The 26995-nt window shown below is 40.6% G+C and overlaps 2 protein-coding genes across 3 annotated transcripts in view; both read left to right on the top strand.

Moving 5' to 3' along the window:
* Positions 1 to 3208, top strand: part of SCARB2 (scavenger receptor class B member 2) — a 59764-nt gene extending 56556 nt beyond the window's left edge. Inside the window, exons 11-12 of the mRNA XM_055140142.1 lie at positions 103 to 261; positions 2121 to 3208. Of these exons, the coding sequence (XP_054996117.1) occupies positions 103 to 261; positions 2121 to 2159 (198 nt within the window). The 3' untranslated portion in view covers positions 2160 to 3208. The remainder of the gene's footprint in view (positions 1 to 102; positions 262 to 2120) is intronic.
* Positions 3209 to 7253: 4045 nt separating this feature from the next.
* Positions 7254 to 26412, top strand: NUP54 (nucleoporin 54). Of its 2 annotated transcripts, XM_055140648.1 has the most exons (13): positions 7254 to 7456; positions 7783 to 7944; positions 11022 to 11105; positions 11194 to 11340; positions 14169 to 14395; positions 16429 to 16616; positions 17376 to 17572; positions 19215 to 19269; positions 20026 to 20119; positions 21533 to 21640; positions 23123 to 23242; positions 23634 to 23744; positions 25607 to 26412. In XM_055140648.1, the coding sequence occupies exons 1-13, from the start codon at positions 7390 to 7392 to the stop codon at positions 25733 to 25735; spliced, it is 1689 nt and encodes a 562-aa protein (XP_054996623.1). In that variant the 5' UTR covers positions 7254 to 7389; the 3' UTR covers positions 25736 to 26412. The 2 variants fall into 2 exon arrangements, with proteins under 2 accessions (XP_054996623.1, XP_004617919.1); XM_004617862.2 differs by lacking the exon at positions 7783 to 7944.
* The last annotated feature ends 583 nt before the right edge of the window (positions 26413 to 26995 follow it).

Genomic DNA, 26995 nt, shown 5'->3' with positions numbered 1-26995 from the left:
GATATACCCGAATGGGGTTTATTATTTGTACAACAACAACAATGAAACAGTCTCATACCTGAATATTTTGTAACCCAGGGATACAATTTTTCCCCCTCCCAGAGTGTTCTGATTGATGAAGAGATTGCAAGCCGCCTGAAGTCTGTGATTAACACCACTTCCATCATCACCAACATACCTTACATCGTCATGGCGCTCGGCGTCCTCTTTGGCTTGATCTTCACCTGGCTCGCGTGCAAGGGACAGGGATCCATGGATGAGGTGAAGCGTCTCTCTTCCTCAGTCACTTTGCCTGAGGCAACCAGCTGTGCTTTCTAGAAGGGTCATCAGCCCATCCTGATGGGGTGGGAGTGGGGGTTTGAGACTGATAATAGCAATTTTATGGTTTTATTACATCTGGATAGAGTGAGAATCAAGGGAATCTATTGATGAAGAAAAAGCGATAGAATAATCTGGTCTGGTCTTGAGGGTGCTCTCGGTGAGAATGGATCTGATTAAATGCTTTCTGCCTTTAAGTACAGTAACCCTAACACAGAGGAAGAATAGAACTTCAGGAGTTTAGTGTTACACTGCCTAGTTCAAATCCCTGTTTTGCTGCTTGGTAACTGTGTGAGCCTGAAAATAGTCTCCATTTCATTATCTTAAAAATAGAATAATAATAGCAACTCCTGGGAACAAAGAGATAGTACAGGCTCTTGCCTTGTATGCAGCTGACCCCGGTTTGATCCCCGGCACTCCATATGGTCCCCTAGTCACCGCCAGGAATGATTGAGATCATAGCAACTCCTTTGGGATTTTTTTTTTTGCTTTTTGGGTCACACCCAGCGATGCTCAGGGGTTACTCCTGGTTTTGCACTCAGGAATTGCTCCTGGCAGTGCTTGGGGGACCATATGGGATGCCGGGGATCGAACCCGGGTCGGCCGCGTGCAAGGCAAACGCCCTACCCGCTGTGCTATCGCTCCGGCCCTGGGATTTTTTTATAAGGCTTAAATGACTTAATAGCATAAAGCACTAACCAGTGTCACCCTTCAGTAAGCGCTCAACAAACATTAGTTCTGTGATAAAACAGTTCCAAGATTACAGTGCAAGGTAGCCAAAGACCTACACGGTCAGAATCCCTGAGAGTAGCCAAAGAGATAATATAGGGTTACGGTGCTTGCCTTGCATGCAGATGAACTCGCTTACCAACACCCTATATGGTCCCCTGAGCACAATCAGGAGTATGCCTTAGTGCAGAGCCAGGACTAGCCCTGAGCATCTCGGGATGTGGCCCACCTCTGCATCCCCCCAACCTACCTCCTCCAAGAAGCTCTGGTAGAGCAGAAGAAATCTACCATTGAAACATCAGAAAACATTACATTAAGGTGACAAGGCAGGGAAGTACCTTCTTGGAGACTGTTATTAGGATAAACATGCAGACTGACCTCCCTGAGTGACAAGCTGGCTGATCCAGGAGTCTCACTAGTCCCGATGAGCCTTTCTGCAGAAGCCTTTCAGAACTCCCAGAAGCTTCTGTTATTTTTTGTTTGTTTTTTTTTTTTTTTTTGCAACAAAGGCTTGTTTTCTTTCCTGGCTGCTTCAACATGTTGTCTCAGACAACCAGGAATCCCTCCTTTCCACCTTAACATGTCTTAACCCACGCCCATCATGTAAGCATAAATTAGCTGAAAAGTAACTCTTCAGCCGTTTTTCTTGGGGTCTTCTAATCTGACATCATAGAGCCACTGAGGTTTCTATAAGCATGGAGGAGAGCACATAGAAATGTTTCGACAGCCTCTTACAATGATTCATCTTTGTGCATTCAACGAGAAAACTGTTATTGAGCACCTGCCTGGTAGCTTTGCCGCCAGGAAGGAGGCAGATTCAGAAGCGTGTGAGAATTCCAGTGCAGGCCCACACAGAGGAAGGCACTCTTAGGGGGCCAGTGGGGGTAGGGAAGGTGATCAGAGCAGCCGTTCTCAAGGTCAGGGCTGAGTCTGTAAGGGCAAGCAGATGACCACCAAGAGGAAGGAGGCGCGTGGCGTCACAGACGGAGGCCTTCCTGTCACACTCTCCACTCCTCCACCTCTTCGTATCTGGAAGCTCTCTGACTTCCTCTGCACTCTTTTCTGATCCCCAGGGAACGGCAGACGAAAGGGCGCCCCTCATACGAGCCTAACCAGGGCCTGAGCTGCTGAAGGAACCTCACGAGCTGTCCTGCTCTGCATCGTGACGGGGAGGAGCCATCCAGTCCGACAGGCCTGCCACCTGCCGTGGAAAGGAGTGAGAAGACGGTGCTTGCTAGGACAAGAGCGTTCCGGCCAGAGGTTAAAGAACAGACTGATGCGATTGGCCAAAGGCCTCACAGAATCCCATGGCCCCTGACAAGTTGTCTCATATCTCATGTGTTGGACAAGTATTTAATAAACTCCTAGATTTTTTTTTTGTTGTTGTTGATGGGAACTGGAAACCCCAGAATTTCCTGAGCACTGTTGTGGTTCTAATGTCTCTGCATCACTTGTTCATGTAGCCTCGCACAGTACGCCTCATTCACCAAATGCTGTGCCCTCCCCACGCACACAACCACTCTATGTTGTATCTCATTCGTTTCTCCCATACACACTCCACCAGAGTTCGGAGCCCAGGGTAAAATGGCAGCCTTATTTGATATATTGTTCCCATGCTTCTAGCTTCCTTTTTGAAAAGTTCATTTGCATTTCATGCTAAACTTCAGTTCATAATTACTCTGAGGAAATAATCAGGTGATCTGACCTCTTGTCACCTGGGTAGGAATTAGCTGGGTGAAGTATGTGGTTGGGTGGAGCCCATGAACCAATAGGTTAAACCTGAGGGTGATTGTACTTTTTTGACTTGAGAATATTTAAATAATGGTCAGGACAAATGCAGATGCTAACATAGAGTGGAACTAACTGCTCTTGTGAATAGTAACTGTTGTTTTTGGGGGGGCGGGGGGAGGTGGGGATTGGAGGAATTTTTGGTCAAAGCTACATTTGGAAAGGTTTGTCTGGGATAATGTCCTCAGTAACTGATTTTTTTCTGCCTTAAAAAATATACACACGTGTATTAATTACAATGCTATGGAGTGATTATTTGTAAGAATTATTTACAAATATGAAAAGAACATCTGTCTACAGCCTGTGGTTTCTGTACGTTTCAGGAAGTCTGACTGCATTAAAGTGTTCTGGGGCAGTTGTCCCTTGGTATGTTTGTCATTGTTTTTGTAAGTTCTTCTTTCCTCACATTTAGTTCAGTGTTTGGTGGCTCAGTGTCACTCCTAAGTGTAGAAGAATGTACCCTGCTCTTCCTGTGATGATCATTGCGGCCAGAATGAAGTTTCTGAAAATATGCATAGAAAGTGCTTTAAGGAAAAGCTCTGCTTCAATCTCTTTACAAGGCCTCTGGTTTTCAGTGCGACCTAACCCATCATGTCACAGACTTCAAGCATATTTAAGGGCATTTTCTTTGTCAAAGTTCAGTTATTCAGTTTTTCACTGAGAAACCTATGCAGTTATCTGACAAAGTATTCATGGATCAACAACTATATCATTTTTAAAAATTGAATTTTGGGGGTGCCAGAGCAAGCTAAATTTCAGTGTAAGCAAGTGGAAAATAAAAAAAGGCTTTTCACTCATGTAGCTTCTAATTTCTACGAGATAACAAATGAGTTTATTTGACTCAGTTGCCCCAATTTTATCTTTCTCTACAAGAAAGCCACAAAAGCATTATGTGTTTTCCTTCCTAAAGAGGGAGTTAATTTAACTCTCAACTTATATAAAAATTAAGATAGAACTGGCCAGAATGTAACTCAGTAGTAGTGTATTTGTCTTACACGTATGAGGCCTGGGGTTTGAACCCCCACCCCCACACCCCTCCTAATAAGTTAAAACCAATAGACTGATTCCCAAATCACCAAAAGATGAAAACTAAATTTAAAATGATTTTCAAAATATTCAACAATGCCAAATATATTGACTTTTAAAAAATTACTTGAATTTATTCTTCTATGCATACTTTCATCCCTACTGATAAACTGATAAAGTTAATGCATAGTCATTGAGTTCATGCTTTTGCCATTTGTGAAAAAGAATTTGTTTAATGTTATGATAGCGTTCATTAATGAGACTCCCCCTTTAGATTGAATCTTGCATAAGCAAAGAGATCAAAAACATGCTATTTCCATGTTTGAATGATTCTCAGAAATTATTTGGCTTTAAAATCTGATGTTTCCCTTCTGAAATATCTATGACAAACTCATAAAGTATAATCAAATTCATATGCTACTATAGATTAGTTATGCCAGATAGATGTGACTATTTGGTATTAGGTTGAAAATAAAGTATTCCCCCTGTTTATTTATATATTTTTTGGAGCCAGTATACTAGATCTTTGAGATTGCGAGCATTGTCAATCATAGAATATGGGTGACCTGTGTAGTGAGTGCACACCTTAGGGGGAATGAAGTGAAAGACAAGGTACTTGCCTCAGAGAAATATGGGAGTTGAGCACAAGACAGGAAATGGGCTTTGTGCCTTTTGCCACTCAACTTCTATTTCCTTGTGTTCTAGGACAAGTGCTAATCCACTAATGGTCAAGTGGATTAAGTACTACACTAGCCCCTATTGGGGTTTCTACATAAGCCACACTAATTTTTTACCTAAATTGCTTAAGATAACACGTTCTGCAAAAGTTTGCCTAGACACTTGGCTCTCTGGGAATTATTGTGGAAATGAATGTTTGTATATTAAAGAGAATACCAACCAGAATGCTCATTATATAGTTTATGCAGTTGGTTCATTTCAAGTGATTCCCGTTACATGTATTTCTACCCTTTGCAAAAGTTTTTGGTAATAAAACAAAAAAAATGTTTATATGAATTTGTACTGGAGATCATATGTCATTAGATGTCCAGCTGTTGGTGAAGTTTCATTTGAAAGATGTCTTTTGTCCTCTGGACAGATTCAAGTATGAGTTATACCCCTTGAGCCACTTCCTGCCCCAGCCTAGCTGTTTCAGCTACGGGCAATGTGGTAAGTTAACATCTAATAGGTCTCACAGAGCTTTTCTGCCCCAGGACACGCCCTGAGCCCTGGAAGGCATGGGCATGGGTGGGGATTAATGCACCCAGATATTGATACACGAGCAAAACAGGTAGGCGTCAGCTAATGGAGGGACAGTTCTCAAGCTGTCTTACGGTTCCTAAGGCAAGAGAGTACACAATAGAAACTGCTGCCTACAATGGTTTCTTCACTCCCTGCCCTGTCTCACCCTCTCCTCACCTCTTCTTCTTTCTAATATCCTTGCTTAAAAACACACTTATTTAGGTTTTCAAAATAAAGGTAAACTGAATTGCAGGCACATCTACCCTAAGAGACAGATGAATCCGAGAGCCATTTGAGAAGCACTGGACATTAGGGCAGAGGATTGCATTTGGGCAAAAATTATTAATCTAGACATTTAGATTAAAAGCTTGCCCATCCTCATGTAATTGCACCTCTTTTGGTTTTCTCTTCGGCTAATACAGAAGAAATGATTTATTATACACAGGTTATGTTCAATAAGAGCTGAGAACATAAGTAGTAGTGTTCTGTTGTAGCATTATCCACTGACACAGCGGAAGGTGAAGATTTGGTTGCTTTCCTACCTCCCTTATACATGCGTTTTTTTCCACCCATCTTTAAACATTGTTATAGTATCATTTTGGCTGGTCAGAACATAAGTCACAGGCCCAGAGCAGAGGACCAAAAGGGACTAGAATGAGGAAAGAGAAAATGGTAAAAGATGACCCGGGTCCAATGAAACAAATTCTAGAGTTCAGCATGCAGTTCTACCAGTGCCCAGTGTCCTTTGACATTTATTTCTGTTCCTGTGACTAAGACTTTAGCCTCATCTTTGCTTCAACGTGTGAGTTCACTTTCTCCCATTGGCTCTCATTTGGAAGATGGCACTGAGCCAGGCATTATTACACCTAATTCAGTTTTCCCAAACTGTCTCCCAAAGCTCATTCTAGGGTGCGTGCCAAGGGGTGAGCTGGGAGTTGTTGATGCTCTTCTGATAGTCCTAGAATGCTCTTTGTTCCAGTGGAGTGTCTCTTTCTAGGGCATCCAGTTATGTTCTGGACCAGGAATTCTGCGTCTAAATTCCGCATCAAATTTCTAGGCGCTCAGATGGGTCTTTTGTCTCAAACATCTCACATCCAATTGTGATAGTTTTCTTCAAGGTAATATTACCATGCTCCTCTATTTCTTGGTCTGCAACATAACTTTGGGCAAACAGCTTGGCACCTATAATTAAACAATCTTCACTTGGTTCATCAGCGCCAACTCCTAGTTCTGTGCTCACCTTAGAACCAAGAGTTTGGCTGAGACCCGGAGCATAAAGAAATGGTTGGAATCCTGCCTTTTACCTAGCAAAAACGAATTGGCTAAAATCATTATCTTTCAGTTCATCCCAAACGCCACCTACTTCCTTACTGTCTAGCCCTCTACTCATCCTTGAAAGCCAGGTTCAAACATCACTTTGTTTGTTCGACTGCTCAGGATTCACTCAGTGCTCAGGACTTACTCCTGGCTCTGCTCCAGGGGGCCAAATGGGGGTGCAGAGGATCGAATCCTGGCAGGCTACACCTTCTAACCCTTCAGCCCTCAAACACCACTTAAAAACAAAACTGAGTGTCAAAAGCAGGTAGAGGATGTTCTTGATAGCCGTTCAGTATCAAGATTGCAAACCACAATGCCCCAAAGGAGAGAGACAGAGACAGAGACAGAGACGTAAAGCCCCTGCTGGCAGGGGGCTGGGGGTGATGGGAGGGAACCTGGGACACGGGTGCTGGGAAACGTACACTGGTGGAGGGATGGATATTGGAACACTGTAGGTCTGAAATCTAATCATGAACAGCTTTGTCCGGGTCTATGCCACCATGATTCAATAAAAAGTTTTAAAAAGTGAATAAAAATTAAAGCGCCCTGGCTTACAAAGTTCCTGACACTGGGTTTCAGGCATAGCGTTATCCCACAACAATGCCTCCAGCAGCGTCAACTTCCTCCACCCGAGTCCCCAGATTCCCTCCCCAGCCCGCGCCTTCCAGAGCTGCCCGGGCTGCCCGGGGCCCGCGAGACCGCACGCACTTCCGGCCACTTGTGACGCTCCCGCCACGCGCAGCCGCGACGGCCCCGGAAACGAACCGGCCGTGGGGGGGCGGTCCCTTTCCCGCGCCCCGCCCCCCGCCAAGTCCTTCCGGCGTCGGGGCGAGCGCGGTGCGGCCGGAAGGGAAGCGGAACGCTGGGAGCCGGGGGCGGTCCCCGCGCCGGAATCAAAAGCGCGCGCACAGCGGCGCTCCGCGGGACCCTCACGCCTCGGCTCCCCGCCCCCCACGCAGGGGTCCCCGCGACATGGCTTTCAACTTCGGGGCGCCGTCGGGCACGTCGGGCACCGCTGCAGCCACGGCGGCCCCCGCGGGTGAGTGTTGCGGCCCGACGCGTCTCGCGGGGACTCGGGGGGAGGCGGCCGCGGCCCATCGCGGGGGGCTTCGGGCCGTCGGGGCGGCGCCGGGCGGGGCGGGGTCGGGCCTCGCGCCGCGGGGAAAGAGGGGGCGGGACGGGGCCCGGCGGTGACCCCCCCCCCGAGTCCCTGACCCCCACCTGCTCCTCGTAGCCGAAGCCCGGGGTCCCGCCCGAGAGACCCCGCGGCTCTCCTCACCCCCCTCTCGCCGTCTCCCCCCCACCCCCGTTCTTCGCCTTCTTTTTACTCATTTTCGTTTGTTTCTTTGCCTGCACGCCTCCCAGGATTTGGTGGGCTGGAGACTGCCAACTCCACCGCCAGCGGGTTTAATTTTGGGGGCTTCGGCCTCACGGCCAACCCCGCGGTGAACTTTAACCTGGGCGGTTTCGGTGTTTCCACCACCTCGGCGACGCCGTTCAATTTTGGTAACAGTCTGGCGAGTGCAGGTAGATGACAGCGGGGCGTCGTGTGTCCGTGTCGTGCGCGCGCCGGAGTCCAAGAATGGGCCGGGGTCTCCGGGGTCGGGGGCACGGCAGGGAAAATAGAACATCCGATCCCCGAGGGTCGGCTCGGAACCGTTTGTCCCGAGTTCTGAGAGTCTTCAAAAAGAGATTGGACACTGGAGGGGGGGTCCCCGCAGCCCCCTGCTTGGCTCCTGGGAGAGAGCAGAGCCGATGCTCTCCCCCGCCCCACCACGTGGCCCCCCAAACAGAGACATAAACATAAGAAAGATGTGGCTCCTAGGGAGGGGGAAGTCTGGCCAAGGTAAAAGATGTTACCTTGTTAAATTTGCACTTAGGGAGCAGGATATCTTGTCCAAGGGATCAGAAAAACAATTTGGATTGGGTTTTTCAATTTTGGGTGGAGTATGTGGTTTTCCAAGGTATCAGCTCGGCACTCAGGCCCATGTTCCCTGGGATTCTTGGACTCCTGCAGTCATTTTCCATATGTCCAGCATCTTTCATTGGAATTTCATCCAACTGTCCTTGTGGTTCCCGAGAGGGAACAAGTCTTATACGAACAGCAGTTAACTTCGTTGTTTCAAAACATGAATAATAGTAGTGATGTTAATGATCGGTGGTTAGGATACATTTCTATAAAACACGTGATTATAGAATCCAAGAATCCTCAATTTTTGCTCCATTTTTAAGAAATGACTGGAGACTTGTCAGGTAACATTGAGTTCTATAAAAGTCTACATATGTTTCATTCAGAAAGGTAATTATAAAGATTTGGTGTCTGTATGGACTGTTTGAACGTCACATTGGAAAGTTTGCAAAACAAACTACAATGTTTCTATTCAAAAATAGGCCTCTGTACTTTAAGCACAGACTCTTAGAGTCTTGGTTTTGGCTGCTCGTATATGAATTTATTCTTCATATTCTGACATAACACCACCTATATGCCCATGCCAATTATATGCATTTGGTAAACATTTAGTTCCTAAAATTTATTTGAAAAGTCTGCTAACTTTGTGCAGTCATTTGTTATTGCAATGCAGATATCACCGTAGTGTCTGAGTTGACGGGCCAAAGAGATAGTACAGCGGGTAAGGCACTTACCTTGCTGTGGCCACCCCATATTGATTCCCGCATCCGTATGGTGGGCCCCCTGAGCACCACCAGGACTGATTCCTGATTGTAGAGCCTGGGCAAGGTGTGATTCCCTTGCCCCCTCAAAAAAAGAAAAAAAAACCCTCCAAGCATTTTTGAATAATACAAGAAAAATACAAGGATAAAACGATATCATCACTAAGGTATTTTAAGTGTGATCCCATATCATTTGCTATGTTTACTTTACCCTGTTTGCTTAAAATTGGCATTGGGTAAAACAGAAACATTTTGAAATTTGTGTTTCCTAATCAAGCCACCCAACTCATAATTCAGTAACAAATAAACCTAGTTGTATTTGCTTGATGTCATGTTTATTTGGAGTTAAGAGTTTTAAGTTTCGTGTTTTGATAACATAACTTTTAACAACTGTATAGATAATAAGCCTTCAGGAAAGTGCTGATAGAAATTCTCTTTTATTTTTTATTTTGTACTCTTGCAGATCCACTGTTAATAAACTTTTTTCTTTACGGAGATTGATGAAATATGGCAGTGTTTTTGTCATGTCTATTTAGAATATATCTTTTTCTATAAAGTGAGTAAACTAATAACTAGTATTTTAGGGGTTTTATCAAAATGTTTACAGCTTTCAGTACTCTTAGAATTTTCAGGTAAATAGAGATTTTGCTGTGTCTGCATATCAGCATGCAGTTTATTGAGTAATTTTCCAATTCAGAATTACATGATGAATATTTATGGGTTGTTTTTCTCTTCTTATATCTTTTATAATTCTGATGTATCTCTTTCTCATGTCAGAAATAAGAGATTAAAATTAAATTCCCAGAAAATCTCATAACTCAGAGAGCTCTAATGGTTCAAATACATACCGTAATGTCTTTTGGCATCACATTGGTATTCCGGTAAAGACTGGCAATGGGGAAAAACCCACAAGGGGTTAGATGGGAGAACACTTCATTTATGTATCAAGTTAGAAATAGTTAAGGTGATTCAATTGCTAGACTTAACCTAAAAATGAATTTGGTTTCTGAGTTGCCAGACTGGGGAGGTTTGTGTGCCTGTGCTTTTGCCCTTGTTACTTTCCTTTATCTTCCTTCAAGAAATACATTTCTTATTATATTTCCTTGGAAAGTGGCTTAGTCTTTTATGTGTGTTTTGTTTGGCCTCCTACGTTTCTTCTTCTTCAAGACCAAGCAACTTTCAGGGGCCAGAGGAATAGTATAGTGGGTGGGCTACTTGCCTTGCACTTGGCTAGCCAGTGTTTGATCCCAAGCACCCCATGTAATCCGCCAGTTCACCTGGTGGTCCCAGAGTGCAGAGCCAGAAGTAAGACCTTAGCAGTGCTGGGTGGGCCAAAAAAACAACAAAGAAATTTAGGGTAAAGTTGATTTGTTATTTCACTGAAGTCAGAATTGTACACTTCCTGCATAATCTACCATTTTAAAGCCTTTTGAATTAATTGGAAAAAGAGGAGTTAGGATTTTAAAATCTATTAATTTCACATAGAAAAGCTAGATTCTCTACTGGTGGGGGCGGGTGGACCACCAAAATTAGTAATAAGTTACAATTTTGAGCAGTTATGTTGGAATGTAGGATCTACTGTCATTTTTGAAAAAAATCCATGATAAACAATTCTCCATATTCATTAATATTCTGCCTAAAATTTTGTACACACGAGTTTGTGTCCTATTCTAAAAGTACAAATAGTTGTGTGGAGTTTGTAGAACAGAGCAGTAAGCGTAACATGTTTTCTCAGCTGTAACTGTTAATCACATCTTTAGTTGAAGGGGGTATAGAATTGTATTGTGATATTTTTTCTTTAAATACTTAGACTTATTTCTTGCAACGTGTTCATTTCTTAGTACAGTTTTAAAGTGATGTACAGAGAGAAAAAATAGGTTAATGTATTTTGCCTTCTAATGTAACAATTATTTATTCTGGTCTTTTTTAATTAGGTGGGTTTGGAGGATTTGGGACAACAACAACAGCAACAGGTTCTGCATTCAGTTTCACTGCTCCAACTAACACAGGGAGCACTGGTAAGAGGATATATAGACATTTGTAGGTATAAATGAGTTGAAAATCAATTTTATTTTAACCTAAGCAATTCTAATGTTTTATTCAAAGGATTGTTCGGTGGTACTCAAAACAAAGGTTTTGGATTTGGTACTGGCTTTGGCTCAACAACAGGAACTAGTACTGGTTTAGGTACTGGCTTGGGAACTGCACTGGGATTTGGAGGATTAAATACACAGCCGCAACAGCAGCAAACCAGTAAGTATGAAAGATTCTCACTTTGAAATTAAAAAACCAATAATTAGCATTACAGTTCAAAACACCTGATTATCGTTTAAAAACTATAAATTCATAAAGTTCCAAGGACTACTTCTCATTTTCTGTATAATAGCAATGGGAGGGGAATGGCATGATTAGAATTATGTTTTTGTGTTTAGTATTAAATTTTTGTTGACACTGCTATAAATAAGTTAACTGTAGATAGTGGCACAAAAGTATAGTCATCTAGTTCAATACAAGGCAGAAAACCTCTTGTAACCGCTGCCCATAGACAGAATAGGGCCCTGGCTAGTGACTTCAGAAGTCCGTTCCACTCCTAGTCACTTCCTCATGGCAGATCTCTAGTCCTCTCTCTCAGGAAGATCTCCTCCTTTTCTTGATACTATCACTCAAGTGTTTAAACAATATTGTTTTGTCTGTCTTTTAAATGTTTTTTATGACTTTTAAATTTTATACTGTTTATTAAAGAAAATTGCATCATTTGACTGTAGAGTTTTTCTGCTAGGACTTGATTGCATTCTTGGTATAGTTTAATTATTCTTTGATTCTCTATTTCCTGTGAATTGAACCATCTGTAAGGGGCCTATTTAGTCGATGACTCAGTTTTTTGTTTGCAAGTTTGTAGGTAATAGGTAATAGGGTTTGTTTATTTATTTATTTATTTATTTATTTATTTATTTATTTTTAAATCTTATTGTGTGGTTTTTGTAGCAGCCATTGGTGATTTCAGGGATTGCACAATGGTGTTATTTCAACTCCACAATTCCTTTGCTATTTATTTGCTAACTAAACCACTATAAAACTTGGGTTATTTCTCTTTAATAGTTTTCAAAATAGTTAGTTCCCTATTATTATTCTAAAGTGATATTTTTTTAAAATGTCATAACTCATTTAAAACGATTTGATATTTTTTAATCCTTTGCAGTTAATGTTCTTATGATGCTGAAATTCTCTGGCCAGTATATTTCCCAGGTCCTTTTGATACAGGCATAGAATTATAGGTTTGAGTTTTTGTCTTTTAAAAATTGGTCTTCTTTTTTTTTCTCTCTTTCTTTTTTTTTTTTGAGTGGGGAGTGGGGTGTGCCCTGCCCTGCTCTACTCAGGACTTAGTCCCAGTGGGGCGTCAGGGACCACACTGGGGATTAAGCCTGGGTTGCAGCATGCCAGGCAAGTGCCTAAACTGTTGTACTATGTCTGTGGCATTAGCATTATTCTCTTACTGGCACGTAGGGCAGTGTGCCCCAAGGTAACCTTGTATGGATCAATTCTCAAAAGAACCCTATGCAATGGTACTGTTAGACGTTTCACTTTCACTGGGGGGGCAGAAACTGAGAGGTTATGACTTGATCCATATACTTCTTAAGAACTGCCACAAAAATAACAAGTTCCTTAACTTAACCATCTAAATTTTTTTTTCAGTTTCTGTAGTCACCTGCCTCTTAATTGTGTGATTTTTTTCTTCTTTAGGTCACTTGATTGGCTAAAGTTCATCCCACCCAGTGGCTGAAAATTCATAATAAAATGAATTTAATTTTCTAATCAGTAGTGTGGAGATAATAATATCAGAACTATTCTAATGTTCCATTTTTCTTTTCTGTTATTCTGCAGAAATAGAAAGTTTGATGGAAGTCTGGTAGCTGTGGAAAAGTAAAGGGATTTTTGTTCTTGTTTTTTGAAATTGTCTTCCTAATGTCAGGTTTTGAGTTGGGTATATTTTATTAGGAAATACGAGAGTGTGAATCTGGTGCCATTCTAAATAAGACAATCTCATTCTCACATGTTGCAGCCATTTATTAACTGTCAGGTTAAGAAGGTTGCCGACCAATCTGCTCATAGTTCACAAGAAGAACAGTAAACATCCAAGTTGATGGAATAATAAGCATCAATTGTGTGTTTTCATACTTGCAGGCATTTTGTAATGTATGTGCTATACATAATATGATCTAATATGTGACTATAATAAAGTAGATCATATATGGGAGCAGTGGAATGCAGAGGAAGCTCAAAATTTTGAAGGAATTAGAATTGAAAATCAGAAAACATTTTTTGCAATAAGGGAAGAGTTTTGGTGAAGCAAATATTGATACAGTACATATGGATTGATACTGACTTGTTCTTTCTGGCTTATTTTGTATTCCTCAGTCTAGAAATAGAACAGCAATAGAAGTTGTTTAAAGAACAATTCTGCAACTTAACAAACTTCACTTTTCCACATTTTTTTTTTCCTTTGATGGTTTTTAGTGAACAAAACATTCGCTTTTTCCTGGTAATGGAGTTGTGTTAAGGTGGCGTTATTAGAAATGCAAATTTAATATTACGAGGCTTTTTATTAGTTTTCTTTTGCTGCCATAACCCAGTATCAAATACATACTGGTTTAAAACAATAAACATTTGGAAGTTCAAAAATGGTTTCTCTGAACTAAAATCAAGGTGTTGGCAGGGACTGCTACTCCTCGAGGCTCTCGAGACTGTTTCACTGCATTTTTCCAAATTTTGTCTCAGTATTTCTTGACTAGTTGACCTTCCTCTTAGCCTCAGTGCCAGTCACTTAGCATCTTCAAATCTCATCTTAAGTCTGCTTTGCTCTTTCCTATTAAGGGCCTTGAGGATTATGTGGCGATCACCCAGTCATGCCAGGCCTCTTCACTTAAATACACCCACAGAGTCCCCTTTGCAGTGTCAAAGGACATCTTTACAGGCTCTGGGAGTAGGAAGGAGACATCCTGGGCATGGGTCACTATTTCTGCCTACCATACCTAGAATCTGAATTAATTTTTTTGAATACTAATTTTGGGGTACATTTTAAGCATTAGGTGGTCTCTTCAGCCAGCCAGCACAAGCGCCTACACAGTCCAACCAGCTGATTAACACTGCAAGTGCTCTTTCTGCCCCAACGATATTGGGAGATGAGAGAGATGCTATTTTGGCAAAATGGAATCAACTACAGGCCTTTTGGGGAACAGGAAAAGGATTTTTCAACTATAGCATTCCACCGGTGGAATTCACACAAGAAAATCCCTTTTGCCGATTTAAGGTATTAATACTGCTTTTGATCTTCATTTGAAGAATGTAAGAGAAAATAGGCTATTTGGATTAAAATGATGCCAAGAAAGCAATTGCTTAGAATTTCGTTACATCTTGAGTGTGATACGTTATACTTTTGTTTCAGAAGTATAGAAATTATAAAAATGGTTTCTTACACATATATGTTGAAAGTCACCAGAATATGATTAAAGCCCAAGGTAATTTACAACTAAAGGAAGGAAAATGTTAATAGAAGGGATTTGACTGACTAAAGAAGCAATTCATGCTCAAATTGAGTGGTATTCTAACATTTGTCAGGAAAGTACTCCCTAGTCTAATAGTAGTATATACTGTTTAGCATGTGTAATTCTTTTGTTATCATGAAAGTGATTCCAAAGCATTAAAACAGTAGTTTTGTTTTTACACCTACAAAACAAACTTGTTTGAACTAGACTCCTCAGAGATTCTGTTTGCCAACTCATGGGAGTATATAGGTCAGTTTGACAGTGAAATTTTCGTGACAAATTAATGTTTAGCAGTACAATTTATAATACAGTCCCTTTTGGGTTTTGTTGGCCTCTGTCAGACTCGGAAATGTAATCAGTGTGCTCTGTTTGGAGATGCAAGGTTGGGTGAGGGTTAGATTCTACCTATATTAGCCTCTCTGTTCCATTCCTCTAATAAAAAATACAAATGTTTTGAGTATAAGTAGATGAAATGTTAAGACTTTGGTAATGAAGATTACCTTAGTAGCATAGGTTGAACAGAACAGTTTCATTTTGATGGGGAGAGAGGGGGGGCTCCCCTCCCTGTGCGGTGCTCAGGGGACCTAGGGGCCATTGCTGGCGACACTTTGCTCAGCCGTGCACTTGAGCTGATAGCCATCGTCATCGAACCATTCCCAGAGGGTTCCGTGCTGTAGACCAGCCAGTACTGGAATGCTCCTGGCCAACTCCAGTGCTGTTTGGGCCTGGCGGCGCTGGTGCCACCAGGGCCATAGACAGCAGTTCTGGGAGAGAGGGAGATGCAGTACCAGAGCTTGAAGGCGCTGTCACATGCCAGGTGCACATGCAGGCATAGGTTAAATCAAGAAAAAACTTTAAAATATTTTCAGTTATGTGTAAGTGAAAAGAGGGTAAAAATGCTCTTAAAAAAAGTTTTGTCAGAGTGATAACACAGCAGATAGGGCCTTTGCCTTGCACATGGCCGACCCAGGTTCGATTCCTAGCATCCCATATGGTCCCCCGAGCACTGCCAGGAGTAATTCCTGAGTGCAAAGCCAAGAGTAACCCCTGTGCATCACCAGGTGTGACCCAAAAAGCAAATAAAAAAAGCTTTCTCATATATAAGTAAATAAAAGCAAACCTATTAAGTAAAGTTTCATGTTACATGAAACTGTAAAATATGTAGGTATTTTTAATAGTATTTGTAATTTGGTAGAACTATTATTGTACTCCAGAAGTATTCCTAATTCATTTCTTTATCTAAAATAGTTTTAAATTTTATGTCTGTTATATAATAAAGACTTTGATTCTGTACTATTTGCAGTGATTTATAATCAGTGTTCAGAAATATATACCCAATGAGAATGGATATCAGAGTTTTTCAGATGAGAAAGTTATTTTGTTCAAGGGGAAATTCAGGTTTTGCCATTCTTGGATAAAGGTGTTATTGATAACATTGTGTCCTCCAAAGGTACACAGTGGTAGGAAGCTTCATTACCAGATATTAAGCTATTTTCTCTATTTTAACAGTCGATAAATGTTAAAAGGCTGATTTAAGATCTATACAGGGGCAAGAGAGATTGTACAGCAGGTAAGGCGAGATAGTACAATGGGTAAGGCTTTTGCCTTCCATGCAGCTAAACTGGGTTTGATGCCTGGCACCTCATATAGTCCATATAGTCCCCTGAGCACTGCCTGGGGTGATCCCTGAGTGCAGAGGCAGGAATAAACCCAGAGCACCACCAGGTATGGCTTCAGAGCAAAACAAAACAAAAGACCTATACCTATTTTTTATATTCTTTATTATTTTGTTCCACAGGCAGTAGGTTATAGTTGTATGCCCAATAATAAAGATGAAGATGGGCTTGTGGTTCTAGTTTTCAACAAAAAGGAAACAGATATTCGAAGCCAGCAACAGCATTTGGTAGAATCATTGCATAAAATATTGGGAGCAAATCAAACCCTCACTGTAAATGTAGAGGGCATTAAAACGTTGCCAGATGACCAGTAAGTATACATTATACTGTTTCGTTGCTCGAGTCCATGACGTAATCAACAGTGTTCTTGTTATTAATGTAGAAATTAGATCTCAGAGCAGAATGCTGTTTCTCAGTAATTGTTCAGTTTCTACAGAAACATTTGTTTAAATCAAAGAAAAATGATTTTTTAAAATTTTGAGCTTCTGAGATACTAATTTTAGAGTTTTTCATTTATAAATAGAAAAAATCATGGTTATGTGCAAATCAAGGACCACAAACACATTACTGGGAAGTTTCAGCTGGTTATTCTTGCTGTTCATTCATCTGTGATCAGTTTCCCTGTCCTGTAAATAATTTTTAGATATATTGGAAAGGTTTAGATTATTTTGAGTTAGAAGAGTTATTAACAAGACATAATTACCGAAGTCAGAATTCTTGGTCTTAATTGCAATGATACAGCCTATAAGCTGCAGAAGATCTTCCAGAATACTTCTCAATTCCAGAAGAATAAGTAATTACATAATTCTTTGCACCTAAGTAAACCTTTTACAAATATTTTTATGTCTTATTTTAACTTTATTTGAATTTACAAATGAATCTAAGATTTTTGAAAAATTAAGAACAAATATTTTCCATTTTAACTTCCCTTAAATGTAAGGGAGGTAGTATGTAGCTACCTCCCTTATAAAATGACCTACCTCCCTGTTGTATTTGTGAGTAGGAGTTAGTGTACTCCATATTTTGGAACTTGGTTTTTCTCCTCCCCCTAACCTCACAATCTTCCCAGGACAGAAGTTGTCATTTATGTTGTTGAGCGGTCTCCAAATGGTACATCAAGAAGAGTTCCTGCAACGACGTTATATGCGCATTTTGAACAAGCCAATATCAAAACACAATTGCAGCACCTTGGCGTAACCCTTTCTATGACTAGAACAGAACTGTCTCCTACACAGATTAAACAGCTTCTACAGAATCCTCCTGCTGGTATGTTCCTGGAATCAAACATTTGTGAAAATAATGTATTTAGAAATACTTGTCGGCCCCATTTGGGAAAGGGTTGGTTACTAATGCTAAAGCATAGCCAATTTATTGTGTTTATTTTGATGCATCGTTTTAAACATTTTTATTCACTTATACATTTAATTATGTATCTTACACTTTTTTTTTTTTTTTGCTTTTTGGGTCACACCCAGCGATGCTCAGGGGTTATTCCTAGCTCATGCACTTAGAAATTACTCCTGGCATGCTCAGGGGATTATATGGCATGCTGGGAATCGAACCCAGGTCAACCGCGCCAAGGCAAACACTCTACACACTGTGCTATCGGTTTAGCCCCCTGTATCTTTTAAATTAGAATGCTGTATCATTCTAATACTAGTTTATGTGCTACTGAAGCAAGTACTTCTGCTGTGATTTTTAACATATATAGGTATATGTGTATATATATATATATATATATATATATATATGGGCTTTTTAAAAAAGGATTGTGTGTTGCACATTTTCTGTATCTTGACTTTTCACTTAGTTTTTCATAGTTCTTCCCATTTCAGTACATTTTAGGCCACAACTGGTGGTGCTCAGGACTTCATCTCGACTCTGCTCTAAGGGATCAGCCCTGGGTTGGGTGTGTGCAAGGCAAGTACCTTGCCTGCTGTACCATCTATCCAGCCCCAAATCTTACCCTTTTAAGACATCGTGAAATACTTCTAGTTGTTTGCAGGTTTTGTTGGTAGAGGATTCTCAGCCCGCTGGGCTAGTGGTTCAATACAAGGCTCCTGTGGTGGCGGGGATTAGCTGGACCCACTCTCGAGTCGGTATTGAGAGACCCCAGGGTTACAGCTAGTGATGCTTGGGGGTGCCCAGGATGAACCAGGGTCAGCCAGATGCAAGACGTGCATCTTGACCCTGTGGTATCTCTCCAGCCATTTAGTCTTTAATTTTGCCATTCTGGTGGCAGAGAATTTTCATTTGTGTTTCCCTGATTACTATCGTGTATGTGCTTATCGACATGATTTGTTCCTGTGAAACACCCGTGTCGTGTTTGCTTACTTCCTGTTATATTTTGTCTTTTGATGTGTGTGCCACATGCAGCAGTGCTCAGGGGGCTGCTTCCCGCCCTGTGTTCAGGTGTCACTGTTTTTTAATGGTGCAGTACTTTTCCACTGAGTGTATATGCTGGGGATTACTCAGTCGTTTGTTGTTCAAAGTTTTAAATTTTAGTATTTGGGGGGGGGTTGGAGCCACATTGGTGCTCAAGGCCTACTCCTGGCTCTGTGCTCAGGGATCACGCATATTGGTGTTCAGAGAAGCAATATGGGGAGCCAAGGACCAAACCTGGGTTGGCCCCATGTAAGGAAAGCTCCCTACCCACTTCAGATTAAGACTCAACACATTTTTTAATATGTTCGCATTTGACAGTAGCTTTTGGGGTTTGTCTTTTTTTTTTAATGTATAAAACTGTATCTCACCGTGAGATACAGTTACAGACTTACAAACTTTTGTGCTTACTTTTCAGCCATAGGGGCTTTATGTCCTATTTTAGCCTTTACTCATGCAGATATTATCAAAATGGAAAATAGTTCCCTTTAGAAAAAAGGTGGCTTTTTTTTTTTTTTAATTCTAGGTGTTGATCCTATTATCTGGGAACAAGCTAAGGTGGATAACCCTGATTCTGAAAAGTAAGTGAATCTTCATCTTTCATTTAAGATCTAGTATTTTCTACTACAGAAATAAAGAAATGCACTATAGCACTGTAGCACTGTCGTCCCATTGCTCATCGATTTGCTTGAGCGGGCACCAATAACATCTCCATTGTGAGACTTATTACTGTTTTTGGCATATCGAATACGCCTCAGGTAGCTTGCCGGGCTCTCCAGCAGGACAGAGGAATCAAATCTGGGTTGGCTGCATGCAAGGCAGATGCCCTACCTGCTGTGCTATCGCTCCAGTCCAAAGAAATGGCAAGCTGATGTAATTCATATATTTGAGTTGTTTAATTTTCATTTCAACAACTATAACACAGCAGTATCAGTTATATTGTTTTGCACTTAAAAATGGAATTTTCAACTGGACTGTATTTCCTTATTTGTAAAATAGGTAATCAGGTAAGGGGTGAGAGTATGGGTGTGGGTGGTATAAAGGGGGGAGTGTTTCACCTCTGGTGATGCTCAGGGGTAAGTTAATGCCTCCTCGGCATTAAGAAAGCACTCCTGGTGCTGCTTGGGAGGACCGTCTGAGATCTGAGCATCTAACCTGGGCTGGCCACGTGCAAGGCAAGCACCCTACCCTCTGTACTATTGCACCAGCCCCGGGTCACTTTTAGTCATTGATGTGTTTCAGAACCTTAGAAATTTAATGTGAATATGAATGTTGTTGTGAAGACATTATTATGTAACACTCAAAGGTCTGAAAATTGACCTCCTGGGTTTCTTCAGGTTAATTCCTGTGCCAATGGTGGGTTTCAAAGAACTGCTCCGAAGACTGAAGGTTCAAGATCAGATGACTAAGCAGCATCAGACCAGATTGGATGTAAATATCAGATGCTTTTTCAGATTTTGCTAGCTTTGAAAGTAGGGTAATTTTGACTTCTTAGAAGCTGTTAGGAAGTGTTTATTTTGGAAGAGCTTAGGAACTATTCATCTTTGAAGGTTTTGTAGAATTGACTGGTGAGCCTATCTGAACCCTGGCTTTGTTCTTGAAGAGATTTTTAATTAGATTTCTAATTTTCATACTTATGACGGAACTCCAGATTTTTTGCTTCCTCCTATGCAGTCTTTTTTTTTTTTTTTTTTTTTGCTTTTTGGGTCACACCCAGCAATGCTCAGGGGTTACTCCTGGCTTTGCACTCAGGAATTACTCCTGGCAGTGCTTGGGGGACCATATGGGATGCCGGGGATCGAACCTGGGTCGGCCGCGTGCATGGCAAACGCCCTACCCGCTGTGCTATCGCTCCGGCCCCCCTCCTATGCAGTCTTAGAGGAGTTTATGTGATTCTAAAAATGTGTCCATGTTTTTCTTGTTTCTCCAACTTAATGGCATGTTTAAGCCTTTCATTAGCTTGGAAGGCTTTTTCCCCAGCTGTGTGCCTGTGTTTATCTTTTAAGTTGCGGCAGGTTGTTTCCTAATCCTCTGGACTTTCTGCCTTTTATAGGAGAATTAAGTCCTTTGACACATTGACATGTTGATGAATTGGGGGGTTGCTTTCTCCTGGCATTTAGGAGACCCTCTGCTTTGGTGGGGGGGGGAATATGAAATCTGTGTCTCCTTTAAACCAGACCCTGAGGCAGTGCTCTTTGGCCCTGAGCTTGTTTGCGGTGTGTTCGGAAGCACTGACTCCCGGAGGCGATGGCTCTTTTCTACAGTGGGGCGCCATGTGGGGTAGTGCTCAGTCGCTCTTAAGTGCTGTTCCTATTCTGCTAGAGCACTCAGAGAACTGTTTCTGTTCAGTTATTTTGGCCCACCCCCTTTGAGCCTGATAGAAAAAAGAGTTTTGTCTTTTTACCCGTTCAGCCATCCTATGCCTTTTAATTAGTAAATTAAGACTATTAACATTACAATTTTTAAAAAATTATTTACTTAAATATTTCCCTTTTTAAAAAAGTATTTGGGGACAGGGACCACACCCTGCAGTGCTCAAGGGTTACTCTTGGCTCTGTGCTGAGGAATCTGTCCTGACGGCGCTCAGGGAACCATATAGGATGCCGGAGATTGAACCCAGGTCAGCTGCGTGCAAGGCAAGCACCCTACCCACTGTATAATCTCTCCAGTCCCTTAAATGGTATTTTAAAAGAATATTTAGAACTATAATGTGAAGAAGCACAAATATATATTTAAAGGTAGTTTATGCTTTGAAAAATGAAGCTCAGATTCAAGTATACTTTGCAAATAAAAACAATTGATAAATGTATCTATACATGATTTACCATAATTTTTAAAAAACAGATTATATCTGAAGATATTAGTGAATTACAGAAGAATCAAACTACAACCATGGCCAAAATTGCACAATACAAGCGGAAACTCATGGATCTTTCCCATAGAACTTTACAGGTAATTTTTCCCCCCTCAACATTTGTGGCAGTATAAGTATGTGTAATAGAAGTGCTAAATAGGACTTTTTGTAATAGAAGAAAAAGGAGAGACTTCAGTAATTTGAAATTAAACGTGCCCATTTCAGTTGAACCTAGAAGTTAGAAGAGAGGTTTCACAGGATTGGGTGCAAGTAGCACTGTCTATTTGCTCGATCGGGCACCAGTAACATCTCCATTGTGAGACTTGTTGTTACTGTTTTTGGCATATCAAGTACACCACTAGTAGCTTGTCAGGCTCTGCCGTGCGGGCGGGGTACTCTTGGTAGCTTGCCACGCTCTCTGAGAGGGATGGAGGAACTGAACCCGGGTCGGCTGCGTGCAACACCCTACCCGCTGTGTTATCTCTGGCCTAAAAAGTCTTTTAAAATATAAATACAAAAAATATTTTGGCCCAAAGTAAAAACATTCAGAGTTGTCACTGAACAGCCAGAGATGTCACTCATTGTTTGAATGCTTGCCTTGGGTGTGTTGGAGACTTTGGGTTCAATTCCTGGTATGACAAAAAATGGGGTAAAAAGTTAAATTTTTCTAAAAAGATGCATATATTTATATTATATACATATATACACTTATCTAAAAGACTTATGGGATAGTATGGAAGTTAAAGGACTTGCTTTAAAAATGTAATAATAAATTCACTGCACAAAAAATAAACTAACTGATGATAAGTTTGATCGGCATTCAGCATTGTGTTGTTCTGGAGGTTTTTATGAGATAAAACATGATTTGTACCAATAAAAATATAGAGTTAATGGGTAAGATGATTTACTGTCATCCCGTTGCTCATCGATTTGTTCAAGCGGGCACCAGTACCATCTCTCACTGTGAGACTTATTGTTACTGGTTTTTGGCATATCGAATACACCACGGGTAGCTTGCCAGGCTCTGCCGTGCGGGTGCGATACTCTCAGTAGCTGCCAGGCTCTCCGAGAGGGGCGGAGGAATCGAAAATGGGAAATGGGTCGGCCAAGTGAAAGGCAAACGCCCTACTGCTGAAATCAGTGTGTTTTTATACTGTAAATTAAAATGGGAAAATGTCTTATATTGACGATGATGACAGGATTGTAAAATACTTAGGAATAAATGTGTGAGGAAAGTACAAACTAATCAGTGAGGGGATGAAAAAAGATGTGTAACGCAAATGGAACCAAAAGAGCCCTCATCACCACACTGTGTTAGACAAAACAGACTTTAAATCTAAGTATTAAAGACAGTATGCTACTGAACAATAGCAATGAAGACTTCTTAAAAATGAAAATGATAGCTTGAGAATAAAAATTGAATCATGCCAGTTAATGGAAAGTAGCTAAAAACAGAGGGAAGTTACAATGATAAATGTGTAAATATGGCTCACGGAATAAGAAAAATTTAAATTTTACACCTACAGAAACTAGAAAGAGAAGAACGATTTTATTAATATTGTTGGAATTTCATTGTTTAGGTTCTGATCAAACAAGAAATTCAGAGAAAGAGTGGATATGCCATCCAAGCTGATGAAGAACAGTTGCGAGTTCAGTTAGATACAATTCAGTGTGAACTAAATGCCCCTACTCAGTTTAAGGTAAGACTAGAAGATTCTTCATTTGTAGAAGACTATGAGGCAAGAACCAGCTATCTCTGCATAAAAATGTCACGTGGCCTTCAAAAAAGAGAATTTTGTATATTTAATAAAAATAATTACCTTTCATCAGAATTCCCTAGAAAAGGCTTTCAAGAACAGACTTTTTAATCATGTTTTCATTAATGTTTCCCTATACTGAAATTATACTATATAAGTATACATATACTTATATACACTATATATATACTTATATATATACTTATATATACTATATAAGTATAACTAGTATATTGTTTTATACTAAGGGAAAATTACTCATCCTGTTAAATGAAGATATTTCATTTTAGAAGTTATTATTAGCAGTTGTAATTTGACTCAGTCTTATTTTTAGGGCCGACTAAATGAACTGATGTCCCAAATTAGGATGCAGAATCACTTTGGAGCAGTTAAATCTGAAGAAAAATATTACATAGATTCAGATCTGTTAAGAGAAATTAAGCAGGTAAGTCTTCTTTTTTAGAAGTTGATTTTCCAAAGGCCGAGTGCACCACTTCACATTTATTTAGGATGGTTGTCCCGCCCCAACCCCACCCAAAACACAAAGAACAAGCTCTTGAGGGTGGGAAAAATTGATTAGGTAGGACTGGTAGGTAGCATGTTTTTGAGTGGGGGCCACAGGGTGGCCTGCTGCCTCTGCAGTTGCTTGTTTCCCCGTGCAGGTCTGCCTCTTGGCTCCCGAATCCCCCCTGATGTATTATAAGAGTTTGTCAGTGTTGCCATGTTGTTGGGGAGCAGCTCAGGGGTGCTCAGTTCCAGCTCTGCACTCGGGGATCACTCCTGGCGGGCTCTGGGAACTATTTGTTGTGCTGGGGACTGAATCTGGTTTGATTGTGTTGAGGCACGTGCCTTACCTGATGGACTACCTTTCCTGCGCAGGCCTTGAGTATTTTAAATAGTGATTAATCTCATTAGCAAATAACTTCTGTGCCTTAATATGGATCTATCCATTGTACACAACTAAAAACCAGTTTCAGTGTTTAGATTTTGGGGAAATATATGTACTATTTTAATTGTAAATACTTTGAATAAAATATTAAATAAAATGAATAATGGGAATAATAAAAGCAGTTTCTAAAATACTAAATTAAGGATTTTGTTTTGATAATCAATATGGTTCATCACCAAATGTATAATCCTGAGCAAGTTACTTAACCTGTGTCTGTTTATTTTCAGAGATAATAACATCCTAAAGGGTCTCAGAAGGATTTAAAATGAGTTTAAGACTGGGAATATAGTCCAAAAGATTGGAGTGCATCCTTTGCATATGGGAGCCCCTTATTTAATCCCTGGCACCACATGATCCATTCCCAGGCACTACTGGGAGCAACCTCCAAGCACCTGGCATTCCCACCCCAGTAATAGTAAAGTAAATTTTAAAGTTACTTAATTTCCTACCCAGTAACTTTGTAACTTTTTTTTCTTTTTGGGTCCCACCTAGCGATGCTCAGGGGTTGCTCAGGGGTTACTCCTGCCTACGTACTTAGGAATTACTCCTAGCAGTGCTTGGGTGACCATATGGGATGCCGGGGATTGAACTTGGATCGGCCGTGTGCAAGACAAACACCCTCCCCGCTGTACTATCACTCCGGGACCCCACCCCACCCCCATTAACTTCTTAAAGCTTCCTTAAGATTAGGGCTGGACTAAAGAATATTAGCCACTATAGTTAATGTGCTATACATTTTATATTTCGAAACATAAAAATGTCTTAGTTTTAGAAAAGCTTTAGAATTAATTTTTGTGGGGGCGGGGGCTTTTTGGGTCATACCAGTGATGCTCAGGGGTTACTCCTGGCTCTGCACTTAGGAATTATTCATGGCGGTGCTCTGGAGACCATATGGGATGCTGGGGATGAACCCAGGTTGGCCGAGCGCAAGGCAAGCGTCCTACCAACTGTACTATCACTCTGGCCCCCAGAATGGTTATTTTGCTAGTAATTAATATTTGAATACTTCCTTTGCTTTCTTGCTGGGGAGCATCTGCCCATTGGTGCCAGGGTTCACACCTGGGCTCTGGTGTGCAGAGCGTGTGCCCAGCCTGGAGATTTCTCCGAGTCTGCATGCTCGTTTAACATCGTGCTTTTTCTAAAATGAGGTTGAGGGTACTGTTCATTACATACTTGATTTCATTGCTCTCTATTGTATGTATCTTACAAATCATTAATAAGAGGGAAAGCTACCGTACGCTTAAGTATATATAAGCATTATATTCAGAGCGGCTGCCATGTGTTGTTGCTAGTAAGGTAAAACAATTTCTCCTGCAAAAGCTTGCTTTTTAATAGAACATCATTTTCTCTTGTTCTAGCATTTGAAACAACAACAGGAAGGCCTTAGCCACTTGATTAGCATCATAAAAGATGATTTGGAAGACATAAAGTTGGTTGAACATGGATTGAATGAGACTATCCACAGCAGAGGTGGTCTCTTTAGTTGACAGTTAACTGTCAAGGGTTAGTTTGTGAGATGTATCGTCATCAGGCCTTCTTGAAGAATGAAACTGAAGATGAAGAATGAAACATGGAGGAGAAAGAATCCTCCTAGTTTGGGTTTTGGAATGGTACTGACTAGTTGTTCTTCAAATCTGAAATGATGTAAGTCACTTTGCAGCTCTTCAAAAATAGCCTTTGAAAGATACCTGAAGTTCTTTTTTAAGGAGAAGTACATAATTACCAAAAATTCGTACTATTGGCATATTATTGTACATTTCCACAATAGCACTGTTAACAGTAATCAGTGCTTAATTGAGCCTGTGCTCTGTTTTCCACAAGTATTTATGTCTGCTTTGCACATAATGAAATAAACTGATTACTTGGCTATTAGAGAAATTTGTACTTCAAAATGTAAATGATACATCAGTTTGTATTATTTGTGAATTACTTTGCAGGAGTAAAGAAAATCCAAGTGTATTTAATGATTAATGTGGTTTTCTTTTCATTATACAAAGACTTGAAAATATATTTTTATATTGTTTTACTTATTTGGAATTTACAGAACATAAGCCAATTGGGCATAACAAAATCACACTTTATCATTCTCGCAACTTTTTTAAAAACCTTTTTATTTTAAGGAGATGAAAATTTATAAATAAATTCCTGATTATAAGTACTTTCATATCATTCTGTCTTGTGCTTTATTTGATTTTGGGAGACTAATCATGTCCACACAAGTTTTAAATCATGATCACAGTTAAAGAATTTCAGATCCTTTAAGTTTTCTCTCCTAAGAAATACAACAATACTGATTATGTTTTGAAGGTGTGAGAAATAAAACTGGAGATATCTTCTAGGATGGAGAATAATTCCCAGATATATAATGTAATATATTATTAGAAAATAATATAAAGTTTTTGACAAAAAATAATAGTTTTTGAGAAAACTTTCTAGTCACCATAATGTAAACCATTCGGGGTTATATACCTGGGCTGTATCATACTGGCCCTTCTTGGAATGCTTGGACTTTTTTCAATAGTGTTAATCTAAAGAGTGTTAAAAGTTAATCTTAATCACTGTTCTATTTTTCCCAAGTGAGTTAGTAAGAATTTGCTGCTGCTGCTTCTACCAAGGTTATTTCACATAAAATTGTTACACTGTACCCCATTTTCATATTTTTCTGCCTTCTTATTGCTGCAAGGGCTGGAGCGATAGCACAGCAGCAGGGCATTTGCCTTGCATGCGGCGGACCTGGGTTCAATTCC

Source organism: Sorex araneus, chromosome 5 (genome assembly GCF_027595985.1).
Source record: "Sorex araneus isolate mSorAra2 chromosome 5, mSorAra2.pri, whole genome shotgun sequence".
Lineage (NCBI taxonomy): Eukaryota > Metazoa > Chordata > Mammalia > Eulipotyphla > Soricidae > Sorex > Sorex araneus.
The sequence above is the reverse complement of the archived record's forward strand: the minus strand, read 5'-3'. Positions and strand labels throughout refer to the sequence as shown.